The following is a 24712-nucleotide window of genomic DNA, read 5'->3' as shown; positions in this document are numbered from 1 at the left end:
ACTTATTCCCGAGATAAATTCACAATTAGCAAAAAAATTCAATTTGATAAATGCCGGTTTACCATTTTCGTATGGAATTAGCAGATTTTGATATTCTTACATAAATATTGACGTCAAGGAATTGGGAATCTGTCAGTTGACTTCGTGATTTAATAAAAATACAAACATGAATTAATTGGTAAAAACCCATGAATGGCCAGGTGAATGACATGTCAGTAGACTGACATTTCATGGTTGAATTAACCTCACTTTCTCCTGAATTGACGTAAACCAATTTCCATTAAAAATCAAGTTTAGCCCACCGAATATCATCAGAATTTCACCACTAGAAGGAAAAATTCACTTCGATATAATAAAAAAAGATGTGCCAGGCAAATGACGCGTAATTTTATGACATACCTTTTCTCAAGAGAAGTACATGATTACGATTGTATCACGCTCAAAACAACCAACCACCAATAATGTAAACAACACACCTGATGTCCAATTCTTGAAATCTCCACACGAGAGTCCCATTGAATCGATGCAACATGGCGGAACCGCGGTAAAATTCAAAATGTGCAATTTTACTCCAAATGTCCGGACCAAGTTTGAAGCCGGTTTTTTCGGTTCCAAAGGGAGATTTATGTTTAATAATGATGTTAAAATCTTAGTTCTATATTATGATTGAATGAACATGGGGAATTTTCAATTGAGTTTGCAATTGGAGGGAGTAAGTGTAACTGGAATAGAGAATTTTCGTCAATGGACAGGCCAGGTGACTGACATTTTTAGGAGTTCCTGCATGTTTCCGTTGGATAAGCCACTCCCCAATTAGCAGATTATTGTGCGATACTTCAAATACGATGGCAGTAGTGAACTTTCACAACGCTTGCTTACCCTTCTCTCAATCATGAACATATAACAAGCTTGGACAGTAAAAATCCCTATTTACGTAGAAACACCCATATAATCATATTGTCGTATGCTAAATGTTACCGGATGCTGTCTAATATAACGCATAATAAACGCTTGTTATGTGATTTGAGATCTGGTTCTTGAAATTGCAACTCTTACGCGAGTAAAACGCAAAATATCGAAAATCTGAATCAGTTGAAAAAAAGAGGAAGATATTCGTCTAAAAGTTGAAGATGATAAAAACATTTGGAAACATTTATAATTCTGTATATATGCGATATTTCCATCGCTAAATATTTTAAGCTTTTCCATTTCTTATAAACTTTTAAAGAATTTAGAAACATATAGAAAATAAATAATAATGACATTTAAGTATAGAATTATATATAGCAGGCATTATCGCAAATCTACTTGTACGTTAATCAAGTCTTTGAACTCCAAAATTCTGGAATGCTAAAAGGATGTAAATGTTCAGACACAATGCGCACTTTTTAAAAATACTTTCAGAAAGCGCATGTATCACAATTACATGCTGTGCAAATTTGGCCTTATGTAGATTTTGACACTTATTACATTCACAATCAGTAGATATTTTTAAATCAAATAGATTCGTCCAAATACTTTCATCCCTTTACTTTAATACACAAGCGTTCCAATATTCACTGCCAGTATTGAAAATCTATAGTTTACATTTTACATTACATATGCTATAGATTTTCAGTACTGGCAGTGAATATCTACTGTTCACTCTTTTATGCTAATGTTTAATTGGTGCCACAAACAAACACAAATATTTGCGTGAGTCTCTGAATCATGAATGCACAATATCATATGTGATTTGTCTGACCTAAAAATATCTAATAAATTCGTATTATATGAATATTAAGATTTATGCGATGCCAGTGTATATACCGGGTGTACTCACAATGTATACACCGGGTAAAACACTTGATTTTTTTGCAAGTGCGGTATATATACTAGAAGCGGCGATTGTGGCTGTGGATTGTGAATGTAAATATAAATATAGTTGTTGACATGATGTGAATGTAGCGATGAAAGTGACAGTCGTGGCCCTGGCAGTGAATGTGGCAGTGGATGTAGATAAGGATGTGGATGCGGATATGGATGTGGATGTGGGTACGGATACAGATATGGATGTGGGTATGGTGGTGGCGGCGGTGGTAGCGGCCGTCATATGTGCGTCACACCGCGATAGGTGCAACGCGGTTGTTGCTATGGCGACAGACGCCCGGCATCAGAGGCGGCAGTAGGGGCAACGTCCCAATGTCCAGGATCGTATCTACTGATCCACCCCGTTAGCGAGCACCCCGAGCGACCATCAACCCCCCGACCGTCGTCCAGCTGGGCCGCCGCACCGTTGTATTGGCGCCGCGCTCGTGAAAGCGCGGAAAAAACTTCTCTATCTATGGAAGCCCTCAACGGAATCTCGTTCGATAATGCTCATGGCCGTAGTTGCTTCTCGACGCTGGCAAATTGTTGTTTGAATAAATTCCATCGTTTTCTCCTTTTGTCTTCCTCTCTCTTTCCGTATCGATAAAGTTTTCTCGCTAGAGACCCGTCGTCAAATTCAGAATCCAATTGGATCCTTTTTTTATTCATGAGTGCGAGTCAACGAATCAGATTTGTCAAAATATCTTTTGAAAATGTGTCTCGTAATTGAGTAGCATCCGTATTTTTTCGAAGTGTCTTAAGACTCTTCAAGTTTCTCATCGCAGCTATCACAGAACCAACGAAAAAAGATTTTACTTTTGATGTTGTAATCCAATATAGCCGCAGAGAAAAACACTCTGGATTTTTAGAAAATAAAGATTACTTCTATCGTTTTGAATAAATTGTGGGAAACTTTCTAACATGTAATTTTCTCTCGTTTAATAGATGAATTTTTTAAAAGTTTTTTTTGCATTGCATCTGTTTTTGTAGTACTCAAAAATATAATGATGTATAGTAGAAGCGCGTGTAGATATAAAACTGAAATAAAAATTGTTGCGAAATTATGTACAAATTGTAGGAGAGGGCTATTTTTCAACGATATTTATTTCGTTGGAGCGCGATAAGTTTGTTTTATATATATATACACGGAGAAAATTTTATATTAAATTTTACTATGCTGCCGCACCAACTGCGGACCATCAAGACGCACAAGTTTAAATGCTATAGTCTTATAGTAAAATTACTATGTCCATAACATTTAATACTATGATCGTAGCATTTAATGCTATGATCGTAGCATTAATTCTATGGACATAGTAATTTTACTATAAGACTATAGCATTTAAACTTGTGCGTCTTGATGGTCCGCAGTTGGTGCGGCAGCATAGTAAAATTTAATATAAAATTTTCTCCGTGTATATATATATACACAATTATATGTGTGTGTCTATTGATTCTCCTTTATATTGACTCGTAGTTATGTTGAAAGCATCAGACATATATAAACTGGTATTTTTTTGTATATCGAGAACACATTTTTTTATTGTTATTTATACAATCCTTATATTTAATTCGATTGGGAACCGGATAGGGTTTTCGACAACTTTTATGTGACCGAGAATTTTTAAATATATAGAAAAGTATCTTAGGAAAAAACCGATATCTAAGGACGAGAAATCAAGTTTCTCGGTTTCTACAAATCATAATATACATAGTCGATCAAAGAAAAGTATTCGCCATTGTTAGAGCTCTAACTTGAATCGTGCCTACTCTTCTGTCTTGAAGAGAGATGCTTCTGTATCACACAAATAATCTAACGTGAATGTAAATATTGTCATGTACGTTTGTCCTTTACAGATCATGCAGTGTCACAGCCAATTTCAATGGGTACGGGCAGACGTGTGGGAGTTGGAACGGGATATCACCACCAAGCATCAGAAGTCGGGACAGTGCTTAGTCCTAGAAGCAGGTTCGTGTGTTATATTGTTGTCTATTTCTCGGGTATTATGCGTTTTCGTAGATACTGAACGCCAAAATAAAACGCGCGATATTTGCCCCGATGTCGAGGTACTGATAACTTCTACTTGTAAGAAATTGAACATGAAAGTCTTTACGAATTAAAGTTTGAAGATTACATATCTGCATATACACATGATAAAATCTTGTATTTTTTTTTACCAAGTTGGTTTTATTCTAATAAAATTTTAACGAAAGAATCGTTAAATGATTATAATGATTAATATTAAAGTTATACAAAAATTGTTACGGCGAAATTTTTGTAGAAAGAGAATCGACTATAAATTCGATAAAAGTATGTATAACCAAGAGAAAGATTTTGAAGCCTCTGTAATATTTTTATTAATCCATGCTTGTGTGTTATTCTGATAGCGATATTATTGATAATGTATTTTCTTTCTTGCAGCGAAACAGGTGGTTTGGGAGTTAAAATGGTTGAATACGTTCTTGGATCGAGTCCCACTACACCAAAAGATTTGGAACCGCGAATGGTTTCTCTGAGATTGGTGAGTACTTACATGATGGCGTAAACTCTTTATTGTTAGCCTTTTAAGTTTATATGTACATATGTATAGCTGTTATTTTATTTTGGTTTTTTTATATACAGAATACCGATGCAGACAAGAAAGAAAAAGAAAAAGGTTCGGCAAGTCCTTTTGATAGCACAAAGGATGATGCTGGGCCACAGGGTAATGGATTAGCGTCTCAAAACGGTTTAGACGACGACAAAGGATTTAAGTAAGTTCTATTTTTTGCTGATTGCACTATTTAATATCAAGTACGATATGTTCATAGTATCGTGTACTTCTTTTCAAACACAGACCGAAATGATTGATTTTATTCGTTTTTTGCAATATTTTAACGTTTAGAGTTAATTATCTATGCAATTAATCTTGAAATTAAGGCTTTTGGCGAAGTGATTAAATAACGAAAAATCTTTGTATTTATTTTTATTTTTGTACTAATTTTTTTTATTTTGATTTATTTTTGTCTTTCTAAAAAATAATCTTGAAAGAAAAGAAATATTAAAAAAAGAAGTTTGACAAATTACAACAAAAATTGTAGAACTTATAATAGTATCAGATATAAGCGGTTGAATAATTATCTAGCGCAGCGCAGCAAGAAATAAGATTTCTCACTATATCCTATCATATAGAGATATGTAAGTTTTTTATATGTTTCATCTACTGTAATTATCGTAATAAAATAGCGTAATAGTGAAATAGTGATAGCTGTCGAGGGAAAACTACACATGGCCAATGATATTACATTCTCTCTCTTGTTTTCTTTTGCGATAGTTTTTCGCTCGATTCTCATTGTCAGTAATGTTGCGCCATCAGTAGCACACGACAGAAAGTATAATCGACAACGACGTTACCGACATTGTTTTTCTGTTTTTATTGCGTCTATGCGCTGTTCATTTGCACTCTACACGTATACACTCTGTACATGTCTATTTTTATTAAATTAATTTAATCAATTCAAATCTCAGTAATTCAAAGTTTTTGAAAAAACATTGGAAAGTTTGAGAATACGGTTTTAAATTTTACTTCTAAATCATAATTAATAAAAAGGAGGAAAACTTGAAATAGTTTCTGATGATAACTTTTTTTTCGACCTTTTTTAATAAGGATTTCCGCATATCAGATCTAAATGAAAAAATGATCGTTTGCATTCATACTCAGATTTTCTTAATGTATTGGAGAGGAAAATGATACGAGCAATAGGAATGTTATTATCCATGTCATTATGATAATGACAGTTTACTGTTGACGGCGTTGTTGACTTTTATACTTTCTTTTCTCACGAGATGAGTAAGGTGAGTCGTCTAACCTGCGGATTGCATCCTGTTACGTACGTCACATTATGCAAAATGCACTGTTACACGACATGTAATTGATTGCGTGGGCTCTTGGGTTTAGCATTTCTTTGTGAAATTATTATTTTAGCGGATTTACTGTAAGGGTTTTCAACCTTTAACATATATAAAGAAATAAACCTTTCTGTATTTAATTTTAACCAGAGAATGATTCTGCTAATCAAAAAGAATAAGTATTATATATGATAAATCAGAGTTTGTTTTTAGTCTAAATTTAATACTTGAGAAAGATTAATTTCAGAAAAGACATCGCACGTTTAAAAAATACTTTTATTACAAATCTGGAGCTTTGGAAATTTATTTCATGTTTGCTGAGCACACCGCGCATGTTCGTCATTCACAATGAGGTCCTTGACATTTACAATAAGAGCAGTTGCCATTTGCAATTGCTCTTAAGAAAATTATGCCAGTTTCTTTATATAGAAAATAAAAATATGATTCTTACGCTTACTATCAACTTGTAGGCTTGATAAACTATGACTAAATATTTATTATAATCGAGGCAGGTGAACAAAGCTATTATATAATCATCTTTTTGTATATATTTTAAGTTAGCTATGCTATAATCTTTACTTAGTCTGAATAATTTTTATATTTCTATTGCAGCCGCACACCCGGAAGCCGTCAACCGTCACCGGGCGAAGAAGAATTTCAGAAGAATGCCGCCGCCACCCTGGCCGTGAGCGCCGGTGGTGGTGGCGTCGTCTTGCTGAAACCCGGGATCGACGTTGTTGGCAGCGAGGAACATTTCATGGCGGCGTTTGCGCCGGCACCACCGCACCATCTGCAGCATCACCAAGCGCCGCCGACTCATCATCTACAACATCCGCACTCGCACACGGCAGCGCAACTCTTCGGGGCACAAGCCCCGCCGCCGCCGCAGGGTCCACCGCCCTCGCAGCAACAGCAACAGCAACAAGGTCCTCCGCAGCCGCAAGACACCTCCACGCACTTCGAAGTCCAAGTAAGTCTTGTTTGATCTTTCGTTTTTTTTTATTTTAGACGCTACCGAACGGAGAGAGACTTGTGCGTCCGTTGTCGCGCAAAATGAAACAAACGAATGTTGTCGACATTACTTGGATATAAATCATATCTAAAAAAGGTATAAGAAAATTTTGTTGCGAATTCTGCAAACGCAGATTTCGAAAATTTTTTTTAGTTTTGTACCAATTGTCGAACAAATTGCGCGAATTTCCGACGTTATATTATTCGTGTTAGAGCGCTCACTATTTTGACACTAATTAATATTAAGAAAATTACAAAAATTATTAATTATTAAGTAACACGCAATGAAGTTAATATGATAAAAACTCTAAATGGATCTAGAATAAAATATATGAAAGATTTTGACACTTGGTTAGATTGCCTTAATAGGTTTTTTATCTAGTTCTATTCTAGTTTAATTACATTAATACTTTATAATAACAAAGTCGTGCTCAGTCTGCGCTTAAATAGTAAATTCGTTAGTTATTCTAATTGAGTAGTAAGTGAAAAGTCTATTGAAGGAAATAGCCAATTGACAATATAGATTGTCATATAATTTAGTGCAAGAAGAATTGTTGAAAATTTATCTCCACATTTTATTTTACAAATAAAATTTACGATACGCAAAGTTTGAAATACCGCTTTAAAAGCGATGAAGATTAAATTGACTATATACGAATATACGTTTGAATGTAGAATACGCCGATTGATATTAAAAATTCTCTTATGTAGACCCGCGTAGCTTATTTATTCAAGGATCAAGCCGACTTTCATTCGCGATCGTTAAACGTTCCTTGTTTCAGCGTGAGAGTCTCTTAAGTATGAGTTGTATGTTGTCTGTTAAAAGTGGAAGTTTGTAGATTCTTCTTCACTATATTTTGCTTATTGATACTTGAAAGGATGGAGAATATGAATTTTGCATTTATACCTTACGATTATATCAATTATACCAATTTAATATTAATTAAGTATACGTATAAGACAGGATAAAAAATATCCTTCCTAGTATTCATACGACCTAGTATTCATATTCAAGCGGATTTTCCTGGACGTTAATAACATTAGTTTACAAAGAATTCTTCTTAGACTTATAAAACAGTTACGATGCCACGTTGCAGTGCCGTAATGCAGTTATTACGGAGAGATTAATCTCTCGATTATGTTGTAAATGCTCACTCTTTTGAGAGGCACTCCTGTGTACCGCTTAGCTTTGTCGTCGCACTTTTCCCGCACGGTCTTCCGAGAAAATTTTTCTAGTTCCGTCCGATTCCTCGAAGTTACTGAAGATTTCAAATGTAATCATGCAAAAGACATTGCGGAACTTGCCATAAAGCATCTAGCTTTTATCTGAACAATTGAGATACGGTTACCGTGTTTGAAAGACGGTATTACAAAAACTTCCTATTATTTTCTTTTTTACGCAAAAATGAATTTTATTTGCCATGAATGTTTACCGTAAATGTTATATACATGTACGAAGTTGAAGAACATTTACTTCAGAAAGGGAAGCAGATCCCGAGGAAAAATTAAAGAAACTGTAAATTTTATTTTGATAAGAAAAAAAAATTTAGTATTCTTTACGTACTTACAAGATCGATACTGCGCTTATTCTAACAATATTTACAACAATTTTTAACATTGTTTTTTTTGTAACAAATTATTATCACGACTGTGATTCCAGATCAGTCTGAATGCGAAATAGAATTCAAACGGGGAATTATTTTCTAGACTCAAGTCGCACAAGAAGGAGATGCGATTAAAGCATTACTATTTTCGAATATAGCCAAGCCAGAGAAAATAGCTACGTAATAGCCGTAGTTTTGCACACGTGCGTCATGTGACGTCCTGTACACGTTCGTCCGTTCTCGATGACAGAACCGACTAGTTTGGCTTTGATTCGTACATTCATCTTTCTCGTTTCTTCATCTTTCATATGTAATCAGGCTGTATTATCAAATACAGAATGAGAGATAAATGTATCTCTCATTTATATGTTCCCGAAACGCACGTTTCCATAATGAAAATGACTCATTCTACCCCTCATTTTATTTTAGGATATGTCCTTGTCCGTTGCTTAATGACGTGAGAAACGAGATAGGCCACGTATGACATTTTAACCGACCGGGTACGCTTTTCGACCGCTACGCTTTTTGTCCGTCTTTTCGGCGAGTCGGCCGGCGAACACAATGATATCCTCGAGCGCGACCCTCGCGGCCTTGATAACGTATATTCTCGAGGGCATACTTTTTCTATTTTACCTCACAAAAGCGACCCTTGGGTGTCGATAATCGTGGGTGGCGATTCGCGCGGGTTTTAAAGAGAAACGTGGCGGCCAGCGGGTGGCGGCTGTGGACGAACGTATAAATCATTGAGCGACAGCTCCTCGACGTGTCTACTTTGAGTGCCTATTCAGAAAATAGAACGGCAAGTATATCGGTACCACCGGCACCGGAGCGTTCCTGCATCTCGTCAAGTGTTCGAATTCAGGCATGTCATGGAGCGTGCGCAGCCCGCGCATTCCTGCTGCGATATTAATTATACCGTTATTTAAATTTCTATCATTTATAAATTGTATTACGTCTTTGATAGCGATCGTTAACTGGCAAACGTTTCTTTTTCTCCTTGAAAATTGACAAAATCTTGTCACAGTGGCTTCCCTCTCGATAATATTCTACGCTCGGAGTCTCTTTTCGTAAAGAGCGTCCGAGAGACTTTCGTATTGACTGAGAACTGAAATGGTATGAATTACGAATGAAGACCGAGACGCGGGAGGCAACGGTTGTAACGCACTTTTCCGCCTACGGGAAATCGTTACAACCGGTGGCCATTGTTCCCAGGAAAAAAACCGCGATAGCGGTTTCCGCGCGAAGAAGAAGGTTATATACACAGCAAGTCGACTGTCGTCTACAATAGTACCGCATGCATCGCGTTGAAAATATTTATTAGTACCTATCTTTCTTTTAATTATCAAGATACGTTTACGTATAATACTGCCAAGTATTTATTTTATCTCTTGATTTAAGATATGTCTAAATATTTCGGAATATACGTCCCCTGAAAATATTGTCACGTAATAGAGGACTGACAAGGGAAACGAAAATTTTGATTTTGATGAAACTTTACACACATGTAGGAGAGGTAAATAGACGAATTTATAAACAGTTGCGGTCCAAAAACGCGATTCTTTAATTATTAAAAAAAAATAATTTTAAAAAAATTTTTTCTTTAAAAATTATTTTTTCAAAATATTATTAATGTGGTCAAATAAACCATAAAACTTTTATGTAAAATATTTTTTGCATAAATTGAGAAAATATATTGAGAAAAGCAAAAAGCCGCTTTACATATAAGGGGTGGTTTCATCCCTTAAAATCATTTTGGGCCGTAACTAAAAATGTTTAAATTCGTTTATTTATTCCCCCTACATGTGTGTAAAGTTTCATCAAAATCAGAATTTTCAGGTTCGCGAGGTTCCCGCGTGAGATATTTTGCTAATGCAGTGCAAAATACCGCGCGCTGCCGATCTTCTCGGTTTTTCTTTCTCCTGCCTTCGCTCGACGTCTCACGCCTCGATGAGAACACAAAATGCGGCGTAAAGTCGCCGGCGACCATGAGCCGAGACTAGATGTCTGGAAAAAGATAGACGCGACACGGCACTCCGTATTAATTTTACTCGACGAGTGAGTTCTACTTCCGTGGATGCGTGTATCGCTTAGAGCAAGAATAAGCCCATTTTCTGGTCAGACACGACGTTTACGCTTAATCTTCTCAGTCATCGAGAATTTTTCAAACAAGAAAAAAATCGGATTTTAACATATGTTTTACGCATAGACGAAGGAAGGAGGCTAAAGGGGCAGACCCCCTCCCCCTCTGCGGCCCTCCCCAAAATGCGAGAAATATTAGATAATAGTTTAGCGTACTAAGAAATAAATAAAAATTGAAAACACTATCCTGCAAGAGCAAAGAAAAAAGAGTTGAATATTTGTGGTATAGTTCAATGGTAATAATAATAACGAAATCCTCATCACATTTGATTTCTACAAGTGGATGTAGATTCACTTCTGAACAGTAGCTCAAGAAACATCTAGTGTAATGTAGAACAAAGGCGATAATACTCGGAATTTGTAGTAATGTGACAGATGATTCATGGCTATTTAGTCAATCACAATGGAGAGATTTGTTTGTAAAGTTTTTAAGAGATCTTAGCTGAAAAAGTACTGGGCCGTTTCGTAACAAAAGATTTCCATTTAAGATTTTCATGATCTGTTGTTTATTACATATACCGAGTTCGTTTCTTTTAAAATAAGTAAATGTTTTGTTACTAATATTGTTCTAATATTATTCAATTATTTTTAATCCGAAGGGTTTAATCCGGGAAAGGTAACTAGGTGAAAGAACTTGGTCAACCTAGGGAGAGACCATGCCCCCCCTCTTCTTCCCAGAAAAACAGTTTAGCTACGCCTATGGTTTCGCGTCAAGTCGGTCCAACAAAAAATGACAAATTTTATTCCTCTATCGTTAAAAACATCGAATTGCAATAGGTATCATCCTTGGTGCAACGCCGAAATATTTCTTTCGTGTATGAAAAATGATGAGAGAGCATTTCTAAAAATATGCATTCTTCCCCGCGATGTATACTCCCAAGAATTGCCGTCACTGTAATTGATGTAATTCGAGGCACGGAGTAGAGAGATTTGTCCGCGAGCGTTGATCGTCAAGCCGCGTACTTCGTACCTTGAATTACCTCATTCGGTAAAAAAAAGGTCGACCTTCGAGTCTCCCTTCGCCGGCACGCCGAGATTTTCGCGGCGTGCGCGCCGTGCACGCCGCGCGTCCTATGTTCGTCGTACATATAAAAATAGGACGCTTGTTGGCGCTCGTACCGGGACGGGGATTATGTTGCGCGTACACGCGCGTTTCGACGCGCGCACGCCCGTGCCTTTCTTTCTAATACCGGCGCATGTACGATGTGAGGGAGAAGAATCACACGTGTTGGCGCACGAAAAGTGCGTGCACGCGTGAGACGGTGCTCACTCGCCTTCTGATCGTGTTATTACGCGAACGCTTGTGTTCCTCGATGCATGAAGCGATTCCCAGACCTTCTCTTCCAGCCCCTTCTCCACCCTCGCCCCCCTTCTTCTCCCTTTTCTATCTTCTCCCCGCCGCGTTTTTCCTCCTTCCCTCGGAAAGAGAATGAGAAAGAGAGGAAAGAGAAGAGACCGTAAAGGTGTGGTGTAACGCATACATGGACAGATAGAGCGAGAGCGAGTGAGAGCAAGAGAGAGAGATAGATGGATAGGATGGGTTGTTGACTCGCTGCCCATTCAGCATAAAGTGCAATGACTCTTCCTCCCGATGAAAATCTGTATCATCGCCCGAAGGTTACAATCTTCGGGGTACGAAATTATTTCCCGGCGTTTTGCGCCCGGGAATTCGAAGATTCTATCGTAAAATGTCGAACATATCCTCCGTTCGCGCGTTTCTCTCATCGATCTTGAATTTTCCGCGTGACCTGCTTCTCATGTCGTTTACTTGATACTAGCAGATTTTTATTTATCGCCTCGTAGATCGTCGGCTCTTGCCTCTTCTCGTTCGATATTTTAATCTGTCTGCCGTCAGGGGGTATTCCGTAAAGCGCGTAGTTTCGCCAGTTTCGGTCGCATCGATTAAGATCATCGATAGGTTGCAAAGAATGTAAACGTAGAATATTATGAATGTAATTTCGTTATATTTCCTTTCTGTATTTCTTACACTTTCAATTTTTTTACTTTTAACCGTGTATTTCAGAGAAACTAATTTCTTATCTTTATAAACTTGTTATAAGCTCATATTAAAAGACACATGTTGGAAATTCTGTATGCATGTACTACATAGTACATCGTACTATATAGTACTATATTGTGTTATATATGGTACATCATAGTACCATATACTATTAATACAAATACTATATATACTATATAATACAAATACTATATAGTAGTAGCATAGTTAAACATAAACATAATTTAAAGCGTTATTTTCGCTCGCTCATTATAATTTACTTAGATTTGTGAAAATCAGGGTGTTACCCTACGTGAATATTTCCTGTTAGTATAATAGTTACAAGTAAAAACTAATTTTTGTAACCTTCAGTCTTTTTTTTCCGGGATCCGTGCCAAACCACAGTATAAGTAAGAACAGTAGGTTCACTCCGTGTCGGAGCCTTTGTTCTTCGTGGCAAACGTCCGCCATGATATTAATTGTGCGAGTGTGTTTTATTTGAACCGCTTACTAGAAACCGCTTGATAATTGTATAAGTGAAAAAAAATATAAGAAATATATTAATTAAATATTCGAAGCAAAAATGTCACAACACATGCACATAAGTAAAAAATACATGCGCGTTTTATTTGAATAATAGAAACCGCTTGTGATAATTATATAAGAAATGAAAAAAAATATAATAAATCAAATCAATATTAATTAAATATTTGAAGCAAAAATGTCACGACACATTTTATTCATATATATTTGATTCATTTTATTTATGTATTAATGTATTAATGTATTAATTTTTTTATGTATTTATTTATTTATTATCTTATTACATAATATTCAAGTAGCATATTTTTATTACTGTATTTATTTATGTATTAATGCATTTATGTCTTAATATATTAATGTATTAATATATTAATGTATTAATTTTTTCAAATGTATATTTGATCCCACAATCTTTAAATACACGCCGATAACCACTTTTATTACTCATTATGATTTTATTAAAAAAAATTTTTTTTAAATAAATACAAATACAATACAACTGACGCGCCGATGTATCTAACCAAATGAACTGTCAAATGACAGCCGCCATGTTATTGATTGCGCGAGTCGCCATATTCATTTACCAACTTCTTAGGGGAGTGTACCTACTGTTCTTACTTATACTGTGGCCAAACCGATCGCTGCGATTGACAGTCGGACATAATGAACTGTCAGATGACAGCCGCCATGTTATTGATTGCGCGAGTCGCCATATTCATTTACAAACTTCTTAGGGGAGTGTACCTACTGTTCTTACTTATACTGTGGCCAAACCGATCGCTGCGATTGACAGTCGGACATGAAGTTCGTCGTGCACCGTCAGAATTGGATTTCGTTGTGGTTAGTTTGCGAGTGTCAGGTGATTTGGATGCATCGCGCGGTGTGAAATTTACTTAATCTAATAAGGGGACCGAAATATTTGATCCAATTGTACGTAAATAATCTTCAAAATAGCTGATGTAACCACACTCTTCGATTTTAAGGGAATCTTCCCAATTTTGATTTCAAGCTTAGATGTCAAGATGTTAAAATGTTAAAAATGAAAGAGATGCAGGAGAAACGATGGATTTCTCCGATGTTTACACTATCAATCGCAAAATCGTCTTCAACTTGATCAAAGAAGCTATATTTACTTAAAACAAAGAAGCTAATTTAAAGGGACCGAGTGTCCCTTTAAACACTCGGTCCTTTTAAATTAGCTTCTTTGTTTTAGGTATTTTTTCGAAATCTTTTACGTCTCACTTTTGGAGTAATCAATTAGACTATCCGTAAATTTTTCAGGATTAATAAAAAGATTCATCAATGTCCAATTCTATTATAAATAGAATATTTTCGTCTTTGTTGGACAAGATCGGACATTTGCGTTCCGCGGATAGCCCGGCTCGGACGATCGGTCCAGGTGGGGATACCGACGCACCTTTGCGAATAATCGCTTCGTGTGTGTCGAATTGTCTGACAGCGAATACAGCCGAATAGGCCAAGTGCTTGTCACTCATTCGGCGATATTTTTGGCGTCCTTACATAACATAACCGGCCATACCTCGACTATGGTAAAGCTGGCTGACTTCCCTTTCCCTCGCGCCTTCGTCGCCGTTCCGCCATTTTTCACGCTGAGTGATTCACTCTGACATAGACATGTCCGGAAGAGAGCCATCGAGAGGTGCCATCGTTTCCTCGTGCCGTTCTCGATTTATCAACAACTCGATATTTAATTTTCCTTCGCGGGAGAAATGCTGCATAATTTGTTTTATGCTATTGCGACGCAGGCGAGATTTTCAAAATGTGTCTGTTATTCGCGTTCCTACGATTTACCTTATTATAAAATGTGCATCAATTATTAAGATAAATTCACATTAGTTATCACTTTGCTAGTGGTAGGTTTTATTAGATAAATATAAAAATGTTGCGCGCGCGCGAGCGCCAAGTCTCTTCGTGTCCTTTTTGTATCTCTGTAGCGCTTGGGGGCATTTACCCCTTCCGGTTCGCTTCGACGCACCCAAGGATCTGTCGTTGATGGATTGCATTCCGCGGGCTGCGTGTAATAATTTTTGATGAGTCAGACAAGCGCGCTTCTTTATTTTTCCGACACCTGTCTCGATGCGCCGGCGTCGCGGCACTCGTAAGCGTTTTGAAAATTTACGCTCATCGAGCTCGCCGACGCGAAAATCTGCGAGGAGGAACGAGCGAAGTCGAAGGTCAGAAAAGGTCCCGTCTGCTGCTTCCGAGACGAGTCCCTCGGAAGATATTGCTGTTCGTGACGATTAAATTCGGGACCTTTATGCCTTTATATCTTTATTGTTATTAGCGAGAGAGTTGGAAAGTAACGGCATAATTTTTTTATCTCGTGAACTCTTCTATAAATAATCAAGCGGGAGTAGCAAACTGTAGAGGCTTTATTATGACGGTCTTTGTTGACTATATTGAGTCGCTACAACGCTTCACACAGGGATTGTGGAAAACTTGGATGTTCTTGACGTATACTATTTTAGCTGCGCGCACACACATACACATACACATACACACACTTTACCTCATTATTTTTTACTCTTACGAACGCGCTCGGTATTTGTTTCATAAGATGTCCTCATTGAACAGTTAAGTATTAACGCGAAATATTCGCCTAATGCCTAACGTAATCGGTGATCATCAAGCAAATTATATTTACGAGAGTTTGATTTGTTTTGAAATGTTTAAATATGTTTATTAACAATTGTTTATTTGAAATCCTATTCTAAAAAGGAGATGTGAAGTTTATTGTTGTCGCTTTTCCGCGATGCCGATTGGTTCTCTTGCTGCGCTTACTTCATTTGCAGCTGTCATTGTATATTTTGACAGTTGTGTGTATCAAGGAGTTAATAGTGTAATAGTAATAGCATAATGTTAAAGCTAAATAGCGCGCGCGAAGCGCGCGTCTGTAGTGTCTAGTTGTTAAAAAAATCATCTGATTTCAAGCGTTTAAACTACAAAATAGAACTAAAAATATATAAATTGAAAGATTTTATCGTCATCTTTTTCGACGAAGAGGATTCTACTTAAAAATGTTTTTGCTGTAATATTAAGAGAAATTTTAAATATTGCTTAATATTGCTAGATCAGTCGCAATATCAGTTCTCTCGGTTTGTTTACATTCGATATCCTGGACTGAAATCGCGCCATATAACTTCTTCGCCAACTTTCCGCGTCCTAGTGATAGACGGGACGGATGAAGAAAGGTCAAGGTTGAACCTTATTGAAATTTATCACCTTCCCGCGGTGCCTTTCGCGCGCGGAAAATCGACCAATGACTCATCCAGCCGAATTGCCATACAAATTTAAAAGTGGGTAGATCTGTATTGTATTATCGATGTTGATAGAATCGTGATGACGTTCAATTTTAGCTATCTGTTCTATCACCTTCATGTCTTTTATACATTCACGGATTTTGAATAAAGAATTCTTTTTTGACGAGAAAATTGCGGCAATTTAAATGTAATCAGAAATTGAAGGTAGGGGAGGCCGGGGCTCGTTGGCACCGTTTTCACAATTTCGGCATTTGAGTTTTTATACAATTAATTATCATGATTAAACAGTAATAATATGATAGAGAGAACCTTTCTCTACATTTTCATGCCAAGAACGCTCCTGTATACTGTATAGTTTCTTTGTAATAAGTGAAATACGAACGTGCTGCATTGTAACCAACTTGCCCCGATAGTAGGGTAAGTTGGCTATGCGACAAAAATCCATGTTAAATTAATGAAAACGTAATAGAAACACAAAACGGGTAACAGATACGTACTTCTTGATAAAGATTGTATCGTTTAAAGTTATTTTGTAATGATTGAATAGCAAAATGCTATTGCAGAAAAACAATTGTAAACTATTTTAGATGTAGCTTTCTTCAACATAAAAATAAAAATATAAATATATATCTAGCTTCTATCAGCATTGTAGGTAGCAAATCACATGTTCAAACAGGTCTCACGCGCGCGGCAACAAGTCAAGCTAAGCGTGTCTTGATATGAGCCAACATACTCCATCCCTACATACGTTTTATTTCAGTCATTTTATTACAATAAATTACTGTTGTTAGTCAAAATAACATGTCGTATAGTAACGGAAACTTTTCTTTTAACTAATGATACGTCACTTTGATTTACTTCTCAAGCTGAAGAACATTAATACGATATTTTGAAACGCTCGAAAATTTACTTGCCACCTCTTGAATCAGAGTTTTCTCTTGTTCTATTGTAATATTTGTTTGATTAAAATAAAACTTTGGGAAAAGTACCTGTGTCATATAAGAGATATTTTGTGATAACTTTTTCATTGTTTTTTTTGCTGTAAATACATAAACGGAACGCATTGCCAACTTGCCTCTTGTGCCAACGAGCTCCGGTCTCCCCTACGATTGTGGGAAAACAACCTTCACCTTATAATATCAATATCTATTGATAGGATTTTCTTAATATTTTTATTAATTTTATCTATATACCATTGATATTATATTATTGTTAAGATATTAATTTTAAGTGAATAATTTAAAGTCCTTTTATCTTCTCAAAAGCTGAAGTTTTATCTAAGGTTTTCTGACGTTCTTTTTATTGATTTTGCTCGTATAATCGTACAATCGTAAAAACAGAAAATCTTACGCAGCCTCGCGTCAAGTTAATATTTCCAGATGAAATATTTCGTATATTATTAATAACATTTAATTACCATTTCCTATTCGAGACGGATCCCGGGAAGCGACAGGGAAATGTCGGCGAATCAATAACAACTCCATTATCATCGCGTAACGCGCCATAAGATCTGGACGAGAGCGTCACCCCGCGTGCGGGTTATTAATCAAACGGGAAGGAAGGATCATTAGTCTCGAAAGAACGCGGACGACTGCGTGCGTCTCTCCCACGGCTGGATCCTAATTAAAACCTCGGATCACCCGCGGAGTCAGATCTAGGCTAGAGACCAACTCGAGCCGCGCAGTCACTCCACCTTCACTCCAACCCTTCCCTCAGTCGCGACCCCTTATTCGCGTCCTCTTTTGTCCCGCCTTCGGCGGCGAGAGACAAAGACCTCGGAAATCGTGCCCAAGTACCGTTGCTGCTTCTTTCTCTTTCCGTTACGCTGTTAAATTTCAGCTCGCGGAAGAGTGCATACGTTATTGACTTTGACTAAGCGCGTTGATTTTGCGTTTCTAATTCAACAAGGCTCTCTCTCGTGGTTAACGATCCGTCTATTCCGATTAAAGGCGCTTCAATTTGCATTCAAATTGTATCCTAGAGATTTTTTTTCAATATTTTGTTATAATTACGAGTTGCAGATAAGATTTGTTTAGGAGATTTAGGAAAGAACAATCTAGTCTGGCACTGTAAGGAGACATGAGAGGTGTAGCATAAGTGGGAGATGGCAACATCGCCGGTGAAATACCACTACTTTCATCGTTTCCTTACTTACTCGGTTAGGCGGAGCGCGTGCCCCGAGGGCTTCGTGCCCCGGCGGTCACGGTGTTCTAGAGCCAAGCGTGTCAGAGTGGCGTGAGGCCTCGCGGCCGATCGCCGTTAATACTCCCGCGTGATCCGATTCGAGGACACTGCCAGGCGGGGAGTTTGACTGGGGCGGTACATCTGTCAAAGAATAACGCAGGTGTCCTAATAGATCCAAATAGATCTATTTTTACTTTTGCGATAAATCTCTGTGTAAATAGATTTCTTATTTCTATTTGTTTTTGTAAAATATATTTCTTATTATATTCTAAACATTTTGCATAAATCGTGACTGCAACATTATAAAAAAATAAAAAGTATAAAAGAAGCAAGCCTAATATACGAGTAATCAAGAGTTTTCGGATCTAGACAATTACTATGCCACGAAATTTTATTCCGTAATATTTAAATAATGTTGTTTGAAATTTTGTCAATCTACATCAGGGAAATTGATCGCACATGTAGTGGATCTTGATCATGCGCGAACATTCACTTGTGCACCCACAGAAAAGACTTAGATACAATACTATTTAGGATCGAAACAGAGCCAATCATATTTAGTATTGAAAGAAGAATATTTTAATCTTAAATAGAGGAATTCTTAAATCTAGAATAATTTTGAGAAAATTAGATAGCATCAAGATTATTTTATTCTAGATTTAAGAATTCCTCTATTTAAGATTAAAATATTCTTTTTTCAATACTAAATATGATTGGCCCTATTTTGATCCTAATAGTATTGTATCTAGAAGTCTTTTCTGTGGGTGTGACTCTACTGATATTGGGGATCCTCTCTTCTTCTAACTGATCTCGATGTTTATTGCATACGATGAAATTTGTACACGTTGTCGGCGATAACGTCGTCGACGAACAATGAGAAAAGGGGGAAAGCGATGGGCGAATATCGGTCGGCTGTTTTATGTCGATCCCTTTTTCCGAGCGCGATTAAAACTCCCGCTGCGCGTTCCAGCTAGGACGTTTATTACGCCAACGCCACGGGTGCATGTGCACAGGTAGCTAGGGTAGGTAGTTAGGTAGATAGGTAGGTAGGTAGGTAGGTGCAGTCGGGGGCACTTTAAGTTAAGCGCGATCGCCAAGTATATTTATATACGCGAGCCGCGCTCACATGGAAATTTTTTATTATAATAAGAGACTCTAAAGGGTGGCGGCAACGGCTGCGGTGGGCCGTGTCTCACGTGAGGGTTGGAAACGATATAACCGAGAGAAAGAACGTGAAAGGGTCGACCGAGCTAGGGGGGAGGAGGAAAAACGAGAGAGAGAGAGAGAGACAAAGAGCACTCGGTATACAACACGCGAACTAGCGTGTTGATCCATCCCTCGGAATGTGGAGGTTCTCAACTTTCGACGTCGCCATTCATCTCGCCGGGATGGTTAATCGTTCATCGGCGGGAAAGAACGATGCCTGAGGCGACGTTTCCTAGCTCGCCTAGTTGTTTCGGGATTTGTTTAAAAGCGAGAACACTCCACGGACATGGGTCGTCGTTTTATCGAACGGGATTTCTCGCGAGATAATTTTACGGAGCACGGATGCGGTAAACACGCAAAGTAGTTTATACGTCTCGCATAAATTATTTTTGCATTAAATTATGTTTATAATCTTCGATGGGTAGATGAGTTGAACGATTCGGATATGCCTTTGTTCTTTTAAAGTACGCTGGGGTAGCATACGGGCGCGCCTCCTCCGCTCGTACGTCATACGGGGGTGGCTCGAAATCAATGACCACACCTCGGCGAGTCCGACAAGTGCGTATCGAATAGGCGTATCTCCGATGCCGCGAGTGTCTCGCCTTTCAGAAATTATGTTTGAATTTAATGTGTCGTCACGCGCGCATACGTCAGCCTCGCGTTTCTCGTGCACGATGTGCATCGCGACGTATTCTCGCGGGTAAGCATATTTATATGTTTATGTACTTCGTCGACGGTGCGCGGTACCGCAAAGTTGCCGACGTGTAAATAATACGGTGTGGAGTAGTTGCGACCGATAGGGACCGACCGCGGCATCCTATCTCGTCCATCCTTTTTTTCCCTTCCTACATTTCCTTGCATCTCACCCTCCTTTCTCATTACGTTTCATCTCGTCTCATCTCTTTATCATTTTTTTTCTTTTTTCGTCGGCGCTTCAACGCAATGCACGCCAACGATACTCGAGTTCTTTATCGGGGTTGCTGCGAGGAAATCGGGAAGAGTCGGGGAAATTGAAAACACCCCAAGAAGAAGGGCGCGGGAAATTGCGAAAAACTTCTGGAATTTCTCGCCGCGGCGGTATTATTCGCCATTAGGAGCTACGTTTAATAAAAATAACTGTAGAAAAGAGGAAGAAAAGGAAAGGGGATAAAGTTGGTTTTCTTCTTGTGTACATAATTCTTTCTTTTCTCTCTCTTTAATGTATATCCAAGTTCCTCGCGTTCTCTTTTTCAAGTGTTTTAATTTTTAATAGTTAAGACTTTAGTTGGCGATGCGGAAGTTTATCAGTGGAAGAAATAGAGGGGAGTCCGAGGATTTTTAAACTTTATACGTGTAGAGCCCGGTTTCCTTTTTCTGAATTTTTATAATTTTTACAAAGTCTGAATTTTTATATTTTTATAATTTTTTACAAAGTCAAGACATGGTACTATCCGTTTTGCTTCTGCTACATTTATTCCACTTTTACGTATTCTATTTTGCGTCTTCTCTCATATAGTTCCCTCTGCACTCCTTCGCCGTGCATTTTTATTCTCTTTTCTAATTTTTCCACCCGCCGTCCATGCGTATCCTTCGCTTCTCTTTCATAACGTCATCGTCCTCGTCCGCTTATGGCGGCTCTGCCCACCATTTCGCTGTTCTGTATCGCTATATTGGTGTATATGAAGCCGCGCGCATGAAGGAAAGGGGAGGATTCCTCGAGAGACAATAGGCCGTTGAGTATGGTCGACAAGATATATCGGCAACGAGAGAGAGAGAGAGAGAGAGAGAGAGAGAGAGAGAGAGAGAGAGAGAGAGAGAGAGAGAGAGAGAGAGAGAGAGAGAGAGAGAGAGAGAGAGAGAGAGAGAGAGAGAGAGAGAGAGAGAGAGAGAGAGAGAGAGAGACGAGAGACGAGAGACGAGAGACGAGAGACGAGAGACGAGAGACGAGAGACGAGAGACGAGAGACGAGAGACGAGAGACGAGAGACGAGAGACGAGAGACGAGAGACGAGAGACGAGAGACGAGAGACGAGAGACGAGAGACGAGAGACGAGAGACGAGAGACGAGAGACGAGAGACGAGAGACGAGAGACGAGAGACGAGAGACGAGAGACGAGAGACGAGAGACGAGAGACGAGAGACGAGAGACGAGAGACGAGAGACGAGAGACGAGAGACGAGAGAGATGAAAACTGCAACCGACGAGAGACACGATCGATCACCAACCTTTTTCCACCTACCGATTTTCACCACGACGATCGTCGTTACTATTTTGTGAGCGAAGTGCTGATTTTTAGCGCCAAATTATATGACAATACTCGTTACAGCGATATAAACTCCAACTCGGAGGAGGGGGGGGGGAAGAGGACGTGAGAAGGGGTTAGCCTTAGCCGTCTTCTTTTGAATTTCGTGAAACTCGCGGGTACGCGCCCCTTTGTTTCACCCTCGTAAGCACAGGTAGCCATGCATTAGCCAGGGTGAGGTACGCTCCTCAAAGGCACTTGGGAGGGGGGGGGATAATGAAAGTAGCGAGAGGAAACGAGAGCGCGTCTCGACGAAGGGGCGAGAGAAGAAGGGTTCCAGGGCGTCTCGAGGCACGTCTGTCAATATTGAAAATTACGCGGGGGCACATGATATATACGTGACAGCTTTCTCCCGAAATCTGAATTATATTTAGCGCGATCATCTGACGTACAGTAGATTCGCTAACGAAGCGACGATGATTCGCTAGTCGTTCGTGAAAAGATTTTTCAAAATTTGAGAAAATTTTGTTCAGATGCAAGCTAAAAATAAATGAGTGGGAAATTATTTCCGTGTTCTTAGTTAAGAAATTACATTAAAGTAAGATGACACTCATCAAAGGGGGTTTAAAATTCGATCGTGTTGGTTCCGAATAAACTGTCACCTTTTTCTTTTTTGCATAAAACAAATAATTGCATCAGAGGATTTAAATTTATGGGTGATCGAAGTACTTGTACTAGGAATAGGCGTATTAATTCGCGATTACAACGTACTGTATCGTCTAATTGACGGTACGTGTACGTACATACAATATATTTTCTTGCAAGATGGTGAGAGACTTATCCAAGTGTTGCGTGGTCGCGTACGCCACGTTCATAAATAAGCTTACATCTTGACAGCCATTTTAGATCATCTATATTAAAGCAATTACTCGCGAGCTGTGAATAAACTCACTTGCGGATATATCGGGAAAGGGTATATCATTTTTCATGCCTCCACATGGAAGACACGATTCGCGTTGGCGATTATTGCGGCGGCTTTGTAAGGGTGCCGAGCGCAATAATTACTCGACGATTGTACCCCAACTCGTCGTATCCCGTTGTTCATCGTTATTCATTTTGCATTGGGAATTGTTCGATGATGTCATATTAATTGCGGAAACGGATTGTAACTGTTAAGTATTAGTTAATAGATAACCATGCATTAATCATACAAATTATTCGGTGTATATTAACATACGCAAATACGTTAATATAACGTAGAAATCAGAGAAATCAGAGTAACGACAGATGCGATTTTTAGCCAGTATTCCGCGAATGTTTTTTCAAACAAATTTTAAAAACTTACGCAACATTTTTAGACCTAAAATATATTTTTTACAATATTAATTCGAGCAACGAAGTCGAAATTTGAATTATCAGTTTACTAATGACGATAGTAACGAAATATACAGGGGATGTCTTTATATCAATGTTGAAAAATTTATAGTTTGTAGTATTTTCTAATTATTTCGACGTGAACTTTTTGACTTGAAAATTTTGAATTTATTAATTGAAATATGTAACATAAAATACATTTTTTATCTCGTTTTTCTCGCGGATCAATTTCAACATATTAAATATATGTATATCTAGGCGCGAGAAGGTCGGGAAGTAAAAACGAAATGCCCAGAATAGAAAACGAAAAACATTTTAATGAAAGACAAATACTTATAAACTCACGAGAATCCCCTTCGCATTATTTCGTCGAGAAGCTACGGTATCATAGATTTACAGTAAGAGGGTAAATAGTAGCCTGGGACATATACTTTACTATAAGCGTCTGCATCATCTCTAATGTCGATTTCGATTGCGTATAATTTATGAAACCTGTTTAACGTGAAAAAGTTGAAATATTATTCTTTCGATAGATGGACGTAATCGCTTCAAATGCTACATTAAACAAACGCGATTCAAGCGGCGAAAATGACACAAACTCTGCTTATAAGCAGTAGAGAGTAGCTTTTAGACACAGATTTCAGAAACTTGAGGCAAATCCTTTTGTATGAGTAAATAACTTTCCGAGTAATCCCACGGTACGCGAAAAGAGAAGTCAAAATTCTTTCTCTCTCCTTTTGCCTTTTATTCTTTTTCATCATCGGGATCCTTGTAACGCGCATCCTGCCGACGCGAGAGTAAGAGAGACAGCAAATCGGACATTGTGGAAGCTCTAGGCTTTGTCGTAGCTGCTCGGCTAAGAGTATAGAAGCCCCAGAAGAGCGGGGTAGGCGTCGAGGGTGAAGAAGCTGAGGGCGACAGGTCCGTATTCTCGGTGGGCTCTGCGACGAATAGAGCTGTAGTCCGTGCCGTGCGGTGCGCGCACACATACACACGTATACATATGTACGCATGCACATAACCATATATACCGCGATGCAAGTTAAGGGGGAACGGTGCGCGCCGGAAGATAGACAGAGATAGCCGGGACACGCGGATCGCAGGAGCGAGGGAGATGAGACGATGGTCAAAGAGTGCGTATAACGGAGAAGGAGGGAGAAAAGCGGAGCAGCGAATTGAGAGGGAGCGACAGAGAAAGAGAGGGGGGGAAGGGATGGAGAGAGATGGGAGAGAAGGAGGGCGAGTAGAAGCGAGAGAATAGAGTAGAAAGAAAGAGAGAGTGAGACTGCAAGAGAGAGGGATGTACGCGTCACACCGGCCGCGCGGCGCGGCGCGGCGCGTCGCGTCGCGTCGCCTCGCGTCGCCTCGCGTCACTCAAAGTTCGGGCCATGGGAGCGAGGAGGTTCGTTGAGAG

General features: G+C 38.6%; 1 protein-coding gene across 6 annotated transcripts in view; it reads left to right on the top strand.

Annotated features, from left to right (window-relative positions):
* Positions 1-24712, top strand: part of Pum (pumilio) — a 107024-nt gene that overhangs the window by 33987 nt on the left and 48325 nt on the right. For all 6 annotated transcript variants that reach the window (XM_071713615.1, XM_071713614.1, XM_071713612.1 and 3 more), the window contains 4 exons: positions 3706-3817; positions 4271-4370; positions 4472-4602; positions 6350-6707. In XM_071713615.1, the coding sequence (XP_071569716.1) occupies positions 3706-3817; positions 4271-4370; positions 4472-4602; positions 6350-6707 (701 nt within the window). The remainder of the gene's footprint in view (positions 1-3705; positions 3818-4270; positions 4371-4471; positions 4603-6349; positions 6708-24712) is intronic.

Source organism: Temnothorax nylanderi, unplaced genomic scaffold (genome assembly GCF_030848795.1).
Source record: "Temnothorax nylanderi isolate EJ_2023f unplaced genomic scaffold, tnyl_v1.0 TNYL_tig0126_pilon, whole genome shotgun sequence".
In the NCBI taxonomy this organism is placed as follows: domain Eukaryota; kingdom Metazoa; phylum Arthropoda; class Insecta; order Hymenoptera; family Formicidae; genus Temnothorax; species Temnothorax nylanderi.
Note: the sequence above shows the minus strand (reverse complement) of the source record. Positions and strands in the feature narration are given on the sequence as shown.